Source organism: Enoplosus armatus, chromosome 23 (genome assembly GCF_043641665.1).
Source record: "Enoplosus armatus isolate fEnoArm2 chromosome 23, fEnoArm2.hap1, whole genome shotgun sequence".
Classification (NCBI taxonomy): Eukaryota; Metazoa; Chordata; class Actinopteri; order Centrarchiformes; family Enoplosidae; genus Enoplosus; species Enoplosus armatus.
Window position 1 is genome coordinate 9,718,289 of NC_092202.1, and position 16,835 is coordinate 9,735,123.

The 16,835-nt window shown below is 40.1% G+C and overlaps 1 protein-coding gene across 3 annotated transcripts in view; it reads right to left on the minus strand.

Annotated features, from left to right (window-relative positions):
- The window catches only part of kcnip4a (potassium voltage-gated channel interacting protein 4a), a 124,564-nt gene that overhangs the window by 24,223 nt on the left and 83,506 nt on the right, over positions 1-16,835 (minus strand). The window contains exon 1 of one of the 3 annotated variants that reach the window (XM_070929567.1): positions 15,457-15,556. The exons of 1 other annotated variant lie outside the window; for it this stretch is intronic. In XM_070929567.1, coding sequence (XP_070785668.1) covers positions 15,457-15,556 — 100 coding nt within the window. Of the gene's footprint in view, positions 1-1,497; positions 1,610-15,456; positions 15,557-16,835 lie in introns of those variants that run through there. One more of the 3 variants, XM_070929566.1, reaches the window with a different exon arrangement.

The following is a 16,835-nucleotide window of genomic DNA, read 5'->3' on the forward strand; positions in this document are numbered from 1 at the left end:
TCTATAATGTGAGAATTCTTTGAGAATTCTTCTTTGTCATATTCGATAGTAAAAATGGATTTGGGGCAGTGGTGAACAAAAACTTAAAAACTAATACAATAAAAAAAGGCATTTTTACAAACTGAATAACCCAATAAGTTATAATGAAAAGAATTGTTTGTTGCCCTAGTTTCCAGGACATTCTGCCTATGCATGGGGTTTGTTGAAGTTTAGTCTCCTCCCACCCCCAAAAAACACGCAGCTCACATGATTTTCCTTTCTAAGACTATTTCCCAAATCATAAAAAAGATTTTCAGACTTATTTTCCATCTCTTTTGCCCTTCCATTCCATTCTTCGTCTGAACATGACCTCAAACACATGCAACATCATCAATAGCTGATAGACAGCAGATATTCTGTAAGTAATTACACTCTGAGACACCAAACAGAGATCACACCAACGGGCAAACAGCGCTCGACACACTGATTTGACGTCTGTGTCATCGCACCATGGAACATAATCAATATCATGACTGTCTGCATTTGCTCACGCAGAGCAAGAGGGGCGTGCTCCATCTAAACACTTCTCTCAGGTCAGGTCAGCTTTTTCCAGCTGCCCACTATTACACATTATCCCTTTTCTTATCGTCTCCCTGAATACGCATACAGTACCGCAGACTAATGATTCATTATCCTCATTAAATAAGGCATGTTTACTAAACAGTAGTCTGATGGATGGGCTGGTTTTGAGCTCAAACTGCTTACTATGCTGCTCTACTTTGTTTAATGAGACGACTGCAGTAGGTCCAAACTAAACAGTTTATTTAGGCCTGACACACTCCGTGCTTGGTGAGCCTGACTGTGCCTTTACTTAGTAGAGCATGATGGGTTTGCCTCGAGTGCACAACGAGATGCATTTACATGACAAAGTGTATTTTGAGCTAATAAACATGACTGTACACACATTTTTAAACTATGTACACAAAAAACAGGGGAACCACCCCAACAAACCAAGAAAGAAATGAACTCAGACGCTTGAAAATGACAGACACAGTCTCATTTCTCAGCTCTGGAAATTCAATCAGAACTTGCCTCTCAAGCTTTTCGATCTTTCTGAACTGACACATTTTCCCTGCTCAAGATCTTCCTCCCTCCAGTCACACCACGAGCTCACACATATTCCTGTCACATTTTCTGTTTTCATAACGTCTCAACTCATAAGATAAGACAGTCCATTTGTTTTGAGTCACTGAGTCTTTCCTGCGCTGGTATTGTGACCTAAATTAACTTGTCAACTTTTTCAAATTGCCATCTTATAAACTCCTTATAAACAAAGGAGTTCCAGTAACCAAACAGTAACCCTGATGCGTCAAGGAACAGGACCTGAAAATTGCAAGGAAATGCACCAATTTTCACAACACAGGACATATCTAACAGCAAGAAATTTCTTATTTCAGCTGTGATTTCTGTATTCCTGTGTCATCTTTCTCCTCATTTCTGTGTCCTTCAGTGTCTTACCCTCTGAGAAGCTGATGAGCCCCAGGAGGTGCAGCAGCTTGATAGAGGCGAACACCAGCACCACGATGCCCACCGTCTGCAGCCCCTCTGTCTCCCAGATCGCGTTCAGCATCGCTCCACCCTCGGCCCACTCCGTGCCACCATACCCCGACCCGAACCCGGAGCCCGAGCCAGCCTCCTCGCCCTCGGTACCGCCGCCGGGACCAGCGCTCCCACCCGGCCCTGCACTCCAGTTCCCCTGCACCCACTCCAGCGCTACACCGGCCCACACGCACGGGCCGGGCGCCTCGTGGCACCCGCCTACTGCCCGCTCACTCCCCAAATCCAGTCTGGGTAAGGTTAAGATTGGAGGAGATTAAGAGCAATCGGCCTCAGGTTTGTGGGGAGCCTGGAGTCATGAAGGATCTCTCTGATCTCGAGGGGTCAAAAAAAAGCTGACTCAAAGAAAAATAAAGTCCACACGTGCTGATCTCAGTGCCGCCTCCTTCTTTTTCTTTCCTCTACTCGCAAATGAGGAGACATGTGAAAGCAGTGAAGAGCAAACTCTTCTGTTCTCTGACAGTTTGTGGCTCTCTCGCGCTTTCAGGCACACTGACTGCCTCGCTGCAAAGTAACGGGAGGGAAGATGAGAGGGAGTGGATATGAGTGAGGGAGGGAGGGGAGACGAGGCAGAGGCAGAGGCAGAGGCAGAGGCAGAGGCAGAGGGGAGGTGTGGTGCTACAGTGGAAGATGCACAACCTCTCATGAGCTATACATGTTCACATTAACTTCAGACATAATATCATAATAATGAAATCTTCAAATGTAAATACAGCACTGAATGACAGCACAAAATATACAATATAATGTTATGTTGGTTATCGTGTGTATGTTTGCTTTTAGACACTGCTGCTGTATAGTCATACCATTAAATTGTGAAAATGGCACTATTTCCAGGCTATAAGGCTATATAAAATGATTCCACTGAGAAAAACAGGATGGACAGCCAAAACAATAGCTGTCACAGACGAAATAAAGCTCTCATTCTTCAAACTACTGTTGAAAAGAGGCTTCTGGAAAGCTTACTCATATGGTGCTTTTTAAATTTTAAAAAGGGTTAAAGCTATGAGAATACCTCAATGCTTCCACACATAAAATTGTAATACCAGAATGGAAAAGAAACAAAGAGAATACATACTATATAATGGCAAAGAAAGTGAAAATTCCTAAGAAATGTCCACCTGTGTGACTAGTAATTCTGCCTTCACCGTGCCTCTAAAGCTGAGTGCAGGAGGGTTTTGATGGGTGAGGGGAATAGGGGAGTCAATATGTCTCACTGGTCTTCACACACACACACACACACACACACACACCGATGTAAGAGTATAGAAACTGAGAAATAGTATTGATCCACACCACTTCATTAAATGCAACCGCTTGTTTTCAAGAGGAGTTTGATTCCAGTGAGATGTAGTGGACTGATGAAGAGAACAAAGTGTGTGAGAGAGTGTGTGCGTGTGTCTGTGCGAGACAGTGAGGTTAATTCATGTAGTCAGTCTTTGTAGCAAATGAGTGAAGATACCACCATCTACTGTCCCTGTGTAGATTGCCACACTCATTATTCACCACCGGTTTAATTATTTCTGTATAAATCCATAGAAAAAAGTGTCTGAAATAACTGAATTTCATTTACAAACATATGATTTAATCCATCCATTCCTGCACTCAATATTACATGATTAGAACACGCTCAAACGTCCAAAAACACTATTTAAAGCTCATTTTCTTCATTCATTTAGAACTCTAAACATTGCTCTCAAGTCAAATTGACAATTGTGAGCCACAGAAATATCCTCTGCTGTGTTTTTCCGCTTTTATTCTAATGAAGTCAGCCGTATATCATTGATGTAAATGCACAAAGCCCCCTTTATTACCATCACCACAACAGTGTATTATTTTAGCCCCGTGAAAGAAACGGTTACTCGTCACTTACTCAATTGCTCTATGATAAATGTTCAATGAGGATCAGCTTACTCTAGTGAGGGGAAAACTCACAAGCATTCATTTACATTCAGTCCATCTGCTGCTGCTCTTTTCTGAACAACACAGAATGGAAAATGAGGGACGTAATTCTGCTTTAAAAAAAAAAATCTTTGTGAATAATTTAGCATGATTCCATTTGAAAAAGAAAATAATATTCAGCAGACACATCCTACTTAATCTAAATGGCCCCTGGCCATGTGAGGAGTCATTGTTATGTGAGTCTCATCCACAGAAGGTGAAGAATACGCACTGACAATAAGACTCGATCTGTGGGAAATATGACGGCGGGACTAAAGGGTCATTTTGTACTGTATACAATAAGCAAGGACTGATTGAGTGTGTGTGTTGTTCTTAAAATAGAATTAGAGAAAAAAGTGCAGAAGTGCAAAACACTACACTATAGTGACATATGCTTCCTGTTTGTGGTTTTTTCCCCAAGTCGCTACTATGAATAGACCCTGCATTGTTATCAATCCACATTAGCCTACAGATTCTCTTTGTCTAATGGATACCAGCTAGGAAAACATTATTTCCAGATTATATCACAATAAAATTGTCCAAACAGCAGGTCAAGGAATAGCAAAGAAATTCTGATTAAACATTAAAGCGTCTATAATCAATATTTTTTATACTAATAACTTAAACATTTCAAATGACTATGTGTCATGTGAAAGTCGTCGCTCATAGTGACAAACCCACAGAGAATTATCGCCCGACTTCGCAGTTCTCCTCCAGTCTACTGAAAATTGTTCTTTCAGCGTCTTTCAGCTCATTGTTTTGGTTGTCCAGCCCACAACTTTACTGTTTTGGTTCAGTCTTGCCACTCTCATCAGCATCACTTCCAGATGCAACAGGCAGCTGTTTTGAGCGAATAATCTTTCATTTTGTTTGTATGTGTTTAGTATGTCTTAAGTGGCAAAAGTGCCAAAATGCTACATTTTTGAATGTTATTGTAGGACAATAGTAAGTCGATTAAAGTGAATAACAAACTCCCATGAGGAAGAGTTGCTGGTTCAAAGCATTACCCAGCTGTCATGCACAGTGTAGTGTATAGAGCGTAAGCTGATCCAACTGTTGGTTGCTTCAGTGGCTCCTGGGCTGCAACAACCAGCTCACAGCAGCGCTGCCAACATGTGGGGGCACTGGCACTACATCAACGACGCCACAGTCACATCACAGCCATTCAAGCCACATGCACAGTGGCCAGCAGAGGCCTCAGTTTGCTGAATGCAGACAGGTTTCCCAAAGCCAGCGGGATGGCATTGCCTCAGGCCTTACTCTCTCCAAACAGTCCCTGGTAGACTGATGGTTAATAAAACATGTAGGAATGATTGATCAATCATAACCTTTCTCCAGCATAGAGATATTGTATCCAACCAATAAATTATTGAAGGAATGAGGGTGGAGGTGAGAGGATGACACATACGTGAAAAAAGAGTGGAGGTGGGGGTTTTGGTGCTACAGATCATCTGCTATTAGAGGAGCCATGATTCTATCAACGCTGCTGACAGGTAAATATTACATCCCACATCTTGCTCCATTAATGTCACACAAATACTGGACAATCACCACTCTAACACTGTTACAGCATGGCAGGTCTGACAGATGGAGAGCCTAAAAATACAGCGTTTATGGACCTGAGAGGGCTATTTTGTTTTTTGGAAGATTAAAATCACAAAATGATTTTGTATTTAAGTAGGAAAAAGAAATTGGGAGCTGTAGAGTGTTGACATTTCTCTGATGTGAAAGAAAGGTTTGAGGAAAAAAGGGCCGTTGAATTAGGTTATATGAAGGGCTGTTTAGAACACTGTCTCAATTTCAATGGTTACAGCTGTCACTGATTAGATTAGGAGTCGCAAGTCCAAAATGATGAATACAATCAGCATAATAGTCATATCCTTGTTGTCATACATATATGATTCAGTCCTTTACCTACTTTTAGGAGAAAAGCTAGATTGAAATTCTTACCAATGTCAGTCACCTGATAATTTCAGACGAATATGTGAATAATATGAAAAATAAGAAATCCTTTTGGGAACTTTCACAATATCACTGCATGCCATCATGTCTTCAGCGAGGGGTTTCACAAAGACCTCGTCCATCCTGCGTAACCTCTGATGGGCTGCATCTCTAACTTGTCCGAGTTCTGAAATGTCAAGCTACACTGAGGTCTGGCGTTTCACTATCTCTGTAGTCCCAATTCTTTATCCGTGTAACCAACAGGATAAGTCACAATGTGACAAACCTGCAGCCTTTGTTCATCTGCCTCTGTAGACAGATTGTCATTGATCTTGGGAAAGATTACACATTTTTCTCACTCGTCGCTGCCACCTGTCTCGCCACTTTCCGTCCTCAGTATTCGCAAGGGGAGGATCTTATCACTTTGTGTCTGGGCAGAGTGGACTCAGAGGACACGGTCAACAGTAGAGATCAATGAATCAGTCTCACCAGCAGTGGTTATGTTAAATAAAAATAGAAAAGAAAACACAAACTGAAAATCCTGTCTGTCTACACTGTAGGTAACGATGAGGACACTTCAAATCACTTAACCTATTAGGTAAACAGTGTAGAACAGTAAATTGTGATAAAACAAAATTGAGCACCACAGATGCACAAGTAATTTAAATGAATCTTTTCCAGAGAATGTAACAACCTCTGGATTTTTATTCCTTTTTTTACAAACAGCGACAAATAGCGCTTACCAAACAACCCCAGAGAACAACATTTCCATTGAGTGTTGGACAAGTGTTGTCTTTTCTTGAGGCACAAGTGAGCCTCTGTGAAAGTACGGGATCAGGAGAGGGGAGCTGGCTTCGACGTAACCGTCATCAATCAAATCGGTGCCGATCGGTGGACAGGCAAAGAGGCGAGGAGGAGATCGTCCCGCTGTTTACAGATCAGCTCAGGGTACAAGTGGGTGATATAATTAGGCGACACCTGCAGCGATTTGCTCAGGCATGCAAAGCGCCATTAGTGTTTGGGTTGTGTTTTCCGAGGCACATTAAAATTAGGCTGTCATATTTACTGAAGCGACGCCTGTGAAGGGGAAGGCAATTATAAGCTGTGAACCGGGGCAACCCTCAGTGAAGCAGCATGTGCAATCAACCATGGAGTGCCATGGGGTGACTCTGATATTGAGTACTTACTCTGTGGACTCTGGAGTGTGAGAATGCATGCATTTACAGGAATTTCTAATTTTCAACCTTTCAACCTCAATATACCCAGAACCCAAATGATCGAAGGTATCGACAAGTGTGACTCAACTGCTTCAGCTTGATATGGGAACTGTCATTCAGTCCACTGAATGTTATGTAATTATTATTATTATTATAAATGTGTATTTGCAGATCCTGTGGTGATGTCTCATCATTCAAGGTTGGATGGGTAGTAAACACATGAGCTTGCCCTCTCTGCGCTCATCATTTTCCCACCTGCATCAGTGTTATCCACTCGAGGACGTGAGCATTTTTCACTGTTATCTGACATTTTACAGGTTACAATTAGTTGAGAAAATACTTGCTAGATTATTTAATGATGAAACTGATTGGTCTTCTTTCGCACGATGCCATGGCTCGTGGCCATAGATTCTGCACCACCAAGTTAAACCAAATTAAATTTTGATCCCTGAAAATATGCAAAATAAGCAGAAACTGAATTGCATCTGTGCCAAATTTGACTGGAAAAAAAGATTGGAGACTTCAATTTTGTGTTTCCCGGGGTTATAGTATGTACACTTCTCTGTGATCATACCAGAACGTACTGTGAGTATCAGGGTGGTGAGTATCAAACATGCAGATTAATCATTCATCTCCAGAATGTTGTCATGTTTGACAACAGCCTGGAGATGAATGATTAATCTGCTTTGTATGATGTTAGCATCTTTGCTTTGTCTTGTACTGCATCTCGAGTAAAGCCCAGTAAGGCTTCTCTTAAGAAATGTTAACCTCCCTTAGTGCCATTCATTTTCACAAGACATGCCAGCCTTCTCTCTACAGCAGGACCACTAGATCTTTATCAACATCCCAATTCATTTCAGACGATTAGTTCTAGTGTAAAAGGGAAAAGTCAATGGTATTGTCTGCAAACGGACAGTGCCACAAAGCTCAATGCAGTGTGCTGGAGCTGATAACATTGACCTGCCGTGTCTTCGCCATATTAGCTCCAGCATCGGCTATCTGACAGCTCACTGCGGACAACATGTAGAGGCAAAGAGCAGCCAGCCTGTCATCCCATTTACGCTCTCCTTCAGCTGCAGAGTGCCAGTCAAACTGAAATTCAAGGTGCAAAGGTCAACGGACGATACGCATTAGCAGGAACAGTAAAACAAAGAGAGAAGACAAGGGGGACATAAAATGGCAGACAGAGTACAGGACAACTGGAGCCAGTGTCCAGAGGATGACATACGACGAGCACAGTTCATGAGCAAGAAACAGACGCTGAGAGGAAACCAATACAGCTGGTTGTTTCTAAAAGGAATCATGAATTTGGGTATACAGGCAGTATGTGCTTCATCAACATGAGAACCGTGGAAAAGTGATGAGAATGTGCTTATTTATCGTAAGTATAATATTAAGAGTAAAGTTAAGGATTAAGTCAAGGCACCGGTAATACATCAATGCAAATCTCTTGTCCAACTTCCAGTCTTATTGGAAACACAGATCATGTTACAACTCTATTAAGCATTGAATCAAATGACTGCCAGTAACATTCATAGCACTGCTGAGTTAGCTAACCAAAGAGACCCTGATATGATGGATCGAACCAAAGCGAACACGAGGGAATATTGGACTTCAACAGGTAGGGAGAACAAGGACTCCCCTAAGATATCCATGTTGCTCTGCCCTGCAATATAAAATGTACACTACTACATGCTATGGGGCAAACATTATCTTCCACTTTATTGTATCCTGATTCACAATTAGGAAACAAATAAAAACTATTTACATCAACGATTTATAAACGGTAAACTCAAAGTACGTAATGAAAGAAATCTACCCATCCACTTAACATTTCAAGTGAGGGGTATTCCTGAGGCAACCATTGGTCTAGTTGTTAATAATCTCCCACTACTAAATATTCCAATATTCAATATTCATTCCTATTTAATTGTGTGGAGACATCCCTTGCCAAAACATTACACACACATATTAAATGAGAGAAAATGATTTAATGGAGCTGTTTTGTTCATATATCTATGAAATGGATCGGATATCACAGAGCAGGCTGTGGAATAAAGTTTTAATGACCCTAAAGAGGAAAGAAAGAGAGACGTAATATCTTTCCAGTATGTTCAATTCAAATGTGGCACCTGAACTTACTGTCAAGCTATTTCCTGAAAATCAAAGCATGTCCTTTAGAGTCATGCAATATTTCATGTAAGGCATGACATGGCATACACAATGACAATGACATAGGGTGGTGAAAGAATTAACCCTTTCTAAATAATATTGCTCATGAAAATGCAGGATCTACAGTCCAACAGTGCTTTCTAGTATAATAACAATGGGGCCAGTTACACCAAACCTTGTAACAATAAATAGCACCATATTTTTGTGTGGCACACAATCAGGCCGAGTGTTATATCAGGAGGTGGCAAAATAATGGGTGAGAATTCTGCACAAATGCAGAAACTGAGAGAACACTAAAAGCAAAAGTCTACATGTTTCCATGAGCTCATGCTTCGTCCATGCTTTCACACATCTGTGAAGGAAAAGCTCAAACAAGTTCCCAGTTTAACTGTAACTATAATCAATTCATAGCAAATGGCAATATGATTAGACTCAAATCAAGAATCAATGTAGAAAGAAAATTATTATTAGGAAAATGGGTTAATAGCAAAATGAGGTCATATTTCAGTCTAAAACTCCATAAATATATAATTTCTAATAAGAATCATTGAGCTGCTCAGCAATGCCCTGATGTTAAACTGACTGACCAGCGATGGAAAGGTTTCCAGTTGCATGGCTCACACTAAAAGACAACGCTTTCTAAAGCGCCTTTGAGCAAAGCACATCACCAAGCTGGCACAGAGGGCAAACCCGAAGACTTCCTGAGACTGGTGCTCTGATACGATCCAGCTGAGAAGGCCAACAGACTCAAACCCTGTAAGCAACTCCTCTACTTTCTCACTATAACTGAGAGAGAGTAGCATTCAGTACATAAATGTACTGTGGTGTAAGTATAATGTCTATATAATGCATTCTTACAGTGGATTCTTCATACTATGGTTCACATAAATGTATGCATTTACAAACAGTGAGTTTTCCTTAACGATGAGGCCTTAACCAAGTACAAAAAAACTGCTTCCATCTAGGTTTTATGATGGATTTTAGAGGGCAGACAAAGTAGTAGCTTGAAAGTCTGACAAATTGCCAAACAGCTCTTGCTATTTGGACCAATCAAAGAGCCATAAAACAAATTTGGGACTCGCAAATCCTTACTGCAATTAAAAGAGGTCATGCTGAAAGGAATGGGACATTCGGAGAGCATTTCCAAGCCTGCAGCAACAAGGAAAGATCAGTTAACCGTGAAAAAACTGAAATAAATGCTCATTGATTCATTAATAGAGAGGCGTAATACTAACTCTACTAATGCTCAGTATGTAAACAGGTCATGGTTGCTCAAATGCTGAAACAGAAGGTTGAAGGCAAAAATTACCTTCACTAATTACAAAGCCAGGTAGCTCAAACTGCACTGATTGCACAGGTTCCGTAATCAACAATATGGCTTTACTCAACAGCTCCAACTCAAGTGTTTTCTCAATCAAGGCAGAAAACAATCTTTTGCAGAGAGAGAGTCACTAGTAGCTCCCTTATCAGTGCTGTGATTGATGACAGAGTAAAGCTAATGTCTGTGGAAACACCACTAACATTGTGTAATCCAGTGGAAAGCTATGGGGCACAACATTATGTCTGTAATACCTGTCTGAGACTTCAGGCTATTACCAAAAATTATAATAAATTGTAGAGTTTTTAATATTTCTTCAATGAATAATATCCAACTCATTTGTTTAGAATTGTAAAAAGAAGGCAATAAAGAGCACATTAGCAATGCTAATGTGCACATTAGCATTGCTAATGTGAATAGGAACTATAGTACACATATTAAAAAAAGCAAACAGATGGGTTAGATTTCTAACTGAATGCACAAACTCGCCATTTCATAACACAGCAACAACAAATTTATTTAACCTGCTCTATTCAAGCACTGGCTTCTCTGTTATCTTCCCATTTTTATACTGTAGACACTGATGACTGCTGAAATGTGTAATTGTTACATCATCCCTGTAATGTTGAAACTTAGCAAATTAGCTATAACCTTTTGCACTGTGGCGGTGTACGTCATCCTTAACCTGTCAAGTAATAAAAAGGCCTTTGAAAGCATGTCAAGGTAGCGAGCAGGATCACAGAGGTGGATCAGGCTCAGCTTACAAAAATGTAAAAAGCAAACCATTAGGAGGGGACATTTTTATCTGTGTTGACCAGTTTCAACTCTTGCCCTTAGCTGCTTTAAGATGCCTGCTCAGATGATGTCTGGCCTTACAGACATCCTTTTGCAAGTTGATGTCACTACATTTTATGCTTTGCACTTTGCTTTTAACACATCTTGTTATTTGTTGGTTACTTGCACATTTCTTGCACTTGACATTTATGTAAGTGGTCAGCTGTTGCCTGATTTTCTGTCTAGCTGCACAATGCATTTCTACTGTGTACAGTATTATGTTGCCTAATTTCTATCTGGTTGTAAAGCACTTTGTTACACTGTTCTTTAATATAGATTAAGTTAACATTCTCCTTAACAACCACTGCCCAATAATTTACCTGACTGAGCCATTGTTCGGTAAATTGATTGAATGGTTCAAAGTCTACTGAAAGATCTAGTGTAAATGAGATTGGCAGGATGTCGGACATTTAACTAATTTATCTACACAGAACTGCCGTGTATTCATTTGATTTTAGTAGTTGTCAGAACGTGGGGAAAGAGCCTGGCTTTGCTTAAATTAGCTCTCCATTTCAATACCATGTAGTAGCTGGTGTGACTGGCTGACAGAAAGCTTTGGTTCCCTCTGCTGGCACATCTACTAACTCTCACATGTACTTCAATCAAAGAGAATGTTTACGAAGGTTTCGTCTTAAATCCATATACTTACAGAGGCAGCACTGCTGCTAAGAACCCAAACATATTAGTTTTTTCTTTGCTTCCTTCCCAACTTACAAATGAGCACTTTAACTCAAAGAACAGCGCTTTTAATATACTTATGAGCTCATATTTATGAGCTTTTAATGCACTTGTTTGTGCAGACAATGTAAAATATATCATTTTGTTGGTGCTATGATGGAAGTAAGCTTGGTGTTCTATTATTTTGAAAAGTTCTCTGGCACACAAAACTAGTATAATATGTTGTTTTATCATCCATAAAAGTAACAGGATGAAACGCATCAACAAAAGACGTCTAAAAGCAACATCATGGCAGCTAGCATGCCAAAGATTTAGTACTACAGTACTGTATGTGTCTCTTTCTCCAAGAAATCATGTGGTGTAAAGCACCCATATGCATTAACAAATGATCTTTTCAAATATCAGTATGATGCAAACAATATTTTACTCCATTGTTCATTTACATTGGAAAATATTAGGTTCCTCTGTGCATCCAAACCACATGCTTTTTGTGATAAACAGGAATGTGGAAGACTATTGTTGAAGCTGTGCGCAACTTAGGCCTTTGTTCAAATCATCACGTCTCCCTGAGCAGTTTGAACTCGATCCATTTATATTCTTGTTTATGTACAGTTCTCTACTTGATAACAGAGAGCCATTTGCCATGTTGAATCACAGCTTTACATCACACCAATGTACCACACGCTGCCTGAGAAAAACACATACTTAGTGAGTCAAAGACACACAGAATGTGTAGCCTGATCAATAAACACAGCGCAGTCGCTTCAGAAAGGATTTATAGGGAGTAAAACCTGTAACAATGGGGGGATACTGTGTCACAGTCATGTTTTAAGATATGCTGTAGCTCTACAAACACAGCATACAGTATGGGGCCCAGATGGCTCGACTCAGTGGAGTGACAGGTGAGACTGGAGGCATGGAGAGTGCACTGCGTTTGACAGTTGGATACAAGCGTTGCTCTGATACTGGATTAAAATACAAGTTAACCTTTTAACGCATCAGAGCCAAATAGAATACTTTAAGAAAGAATGTATTTTATCTTAGGATGATGCCATGTGGCATGCAACTTAAAGGTCAGATAATGTAATAATTGGCTCTCAAAGAGCATGTATGTGTGAAAGAATTAAAAAAAAAAAAAAAAAGGAAATCTGTCCCCTATCTCTACAATTTGCAGTCCAAGAGTTGAAATTACAAGTGACAATCTGATTTTGCACTGTGTTTTTGTCCATTTGTAATTGGAATCATTCATTACATCCCTCCCTGGCTGATGAAAGCCACACCTTCAGCAGGGGAATAATTAGCAGAAACTGCCATATCAAAAGGCGGCTGCTGTTAGCTGTCAAGTACCCGTACGCTGGTGGCACGCCACTGTCACGCCACTAAAGAGAGGCACTGAGACTGAAAAGAGCCATTTGCGTCCGGCTGTGTTGCAAGTCTATTTTTGACCAAAAAGCCATCAAGTGGGAGAGTACCACAGAGTAATGAGCAGCCCAAAGAATTTCTTTTGTATTTTCTGGTGTGAATGCTGGGTAGTGTAGGCACCATTAAAAAAAGGCAACCTTTCACTATAAGCAGAAAAATAGAATTTCCTTGGGCAAAGTTAGGGACATTTGTAAAAGCGTTTACAAATACAGTAAAACTGTAGCCTAACATACAGACTCCAGCATTAAACATGCAAAATTTCACTTCAGATGAGCAAAGCAGCTGTGTGGATGCCCTACTGCATCACTTCCCCGGTAACATTTGAGAAAACACTATCAAATTACAATGATTAAGCCCTTTCCTCTTCTTTAAAATATTACAGTTAATATAACAGTTCTGCATGAAATGAATTAGTAATTCAAATCAGTGCATGACAGTTATTTATCAAATAGTCTGCATGTTTAATTAACATAATGGACTTCTGGCATAGAGCTGATTTCAAAGTTAGGCAAATTTCCAAACTGCCAGAAATCAATCATCATGTTTTCAATTTAAGCAATTACTAATTTAATGGCATTTTTTGGCATTGTAAATCATTTTCCACCAGTATCCACTGAAGTAAAAACAATTTTCAAAGCTGAAAACAAATCTTTTAAAATATCACTTTTTTTTTACGTAGTGTAGTGGAAAAAATATGTAAGAATTTATGTATTTCAGCTTTTAAATGTGTGACAACATATTGTGCATATTGGTAGTATTTTCTTCAGATTTAGTTGAGTTCATCAACGAGACAGAAAAAACATTTAAAGGCACTTAAGCAAAAAAAGACAAACTGCGTATCTCAGTTAAAACAGACAGTGGGGACCAAAATGGTCGAAAGGCTTTAGTGGGATTTTCACAATCCCACACATGAATGTGATTGTGGTTTGAGTGTTTTAAGTGGGCGTTCACATAAAAATATTGTTTGGGATTTTACACCAAGAACAGAAATACAGCACTACAGTAAAAACCAATAATGAGGCCCAGTTTGAAAGAAAAACATTCATAACTAAAATAAGCAAATATATCAATTTTAAGGTGTCAAATGAGCAACACTAACACAAGCTTCTTTTATTCTGGCTGGTTGGAAGATGCTTGTTTGCCTCTCACTTGTGAAAGCCCAGCCGTAAGGCAAACAGCTTGGCAGCACAGTAAATAACAGGTGGTCTTCAGCACCAGAGACACCCAACTCCTGAATATTATCTCTGAAGGGGAAGAATCAGTGTGGCACCTCGACAAATCTCCAGTGGGCTCAAGTTCAGCCACTGTTCTCTGCTGAGCTCCGTGGAAAACATGGAAAAGAAAGTGAAGCACAAGTCTTTCACAGTCAACATGTACACAAATCGCTGCACCACTACTGAGGAGCGACATAACTTTGTGCCAACTTCCCATCATTAAAAAGGGGACAAATTTGTTCTTCACTCTTCCTTTACAACCAACTCATTAGCACTACTTTCAGAAGGGGCAACATATTACCCAATCTCATTTTGATTTCACCCTTTTCATTCCAGGGTAACAACAGAAAAGCAAATGCCATAATGGTGCTGGTCCAGGTTCTCAAGGTTCCAGCTGCTGCAGAATCACAATCAGTCCTGTCAACTGTCACATTCTCATTTGGATAAACAAGTTAGCCAACCCACAGATGATGCAAGCATCCAATCTAATTTCATTCAAATTTAATAATCTAACAATCAAAGTGGAAGCTAAGTGTCAAGACGTTACAAAGGCTATTGGATGTGGAAGTGATAGCTTGAAATGATATTGAGATACAATGAAAAGTAAAAAAAACTAAAGGATTAAAAGTATAATGTCAGATTATAATATTTGGCCTACGTGAATCATCATGACTGTTGAGCCAATTAGCAGCAAAGTCAGGTGAATCATGTGACACATTAAATTAAAATAGCTTGAAGGACAGATGCAGAGGCTTCAGTTTGATGAGTGACAGACTGAAAGTTGACCTTACAACGTGAATGACACACCACTGAAGAATCATACAGTGGGAGGCCAAAATGTTCACAAAATATGAATGTCTACATAGCTAGAAACAGACGCACTATCATATATTTTAACCAGTAAGATGAGAGAAACACATGGGAGCCCTGAATCACGACTCAACATCTTGAGAGGCACTTTGTCTTAACATGTGTTTAACACAAAAATTGGCAGACGCTTCAGACAAGCTCACATTCAGTATACAGTTCCAACAAACTATACTCTGTGGTTTTAAACTTTGGCACCAACAAGTGGTTGATCGCTACCAAAAGAAGAAAAAAAAGGAGTTTGCCATTTCCTTACCGTCATAGTCATTTGCTAACAAGCCAAACTGCTCCAGCACCTTAACAAAGAGGACCACAACCACCAGCACCGCTATCATTTCCAGTCCCTCCAAGTTCATAGTCAACATGTCGGATGGGTCACAGCCTGCCCATGGCCGAAGACGCAGAGCTCAGCATGCAGCACTGTCTGCAGGCCATTTAACTCCACTTAAGAGCCCTGCATCTCTGGGTCTGACGAGAGACCGGCACAAGTCAGAGAGGGAGGGAGGGAGAGAAGAAGTGTGTGGAAGAGAAAGGAAAGGTGGGGGGGTGGAGTGCAAGGATAAAGACGAGGGGGCGTGAGGAGAGAATGGAAAAAATTGGCAAGGAGGGAAGAGGGGAGAGGGGAGAGGAGGGGGGCGAACCTGATCCTTGTGACAGAGGGAGAGGGAAATGATGGACAGAATGCTAAAAAAAGGAGGATGAGAGATAGTGGTGATCCATCAGTTGCTGTGGCAAACAGAGTAGTGTTCGGGGTTTGGTTTGGGTGTGTGAAGCCATGATTCTTCGCTTTTTTGTTCACGATGGAGACGATGCACATGTACTCACATTTATTGATATTATATATACAGTGCTTAACAAATTTAATAGACCACCACCCAGTGTAAGGTGTTTGCCACCGCTGCCCTATATTAACAGTATTGCTGATTACCAAAATATTTTTTTATGTTTCTGTAATGGTTAATCCACCAGTATGTGCAAGCTCTTTAATCAAAATGATATTTTTAATGCTAAAATATAATTATTGTTGTTATCCATGAATTTTCAAATTTACTGTTTTACAAAAAAGCTGAAAAAAAATAGGAAAGCACATTATTATTTTTTGATTGAGATGCCAAATTACAGTTATTTACTTGCATTCCTGAACAGAAAATTTTGTTTTAGTGGTTGTATGTTATTCTTGATTTATTTCTGACTTCTCAGAGAATTCCAGTGTACTGGCTCAAATTTGGGTGTAAAAACATGAATTCAGTTTGAAATTCCGTAGGGAACTCACTGAGAAAGAAAGAGTCCGAATTAAAGCACTTCATGATGCTGGATGGTCTTTGAGACAAATAGGGCAAGACATAAAGTGTTCTCACAGTGTGGTCAAGTATGCTATGGACTCGATTGCAGAGACTGCTACTTACAAAATGCGTCAAGGAAGAGGCCGAAAATGAAAGTTAACTGAAGCAGATGTAAGGTTTAAGTACTAGAGACAGAAGGAAGACCACTGCTGATCTTCAGGCAGAGATTAATGCTTCTAGATCAGAATCTGAGAAAGTCTCCAGAATGACCATAAGCAGACGACTGAAGCAACAAGGCTTAAAGGGAAGAATAGCTGCTAAGAAGCCGTTATTGAGGCCTGCAAACATCCAA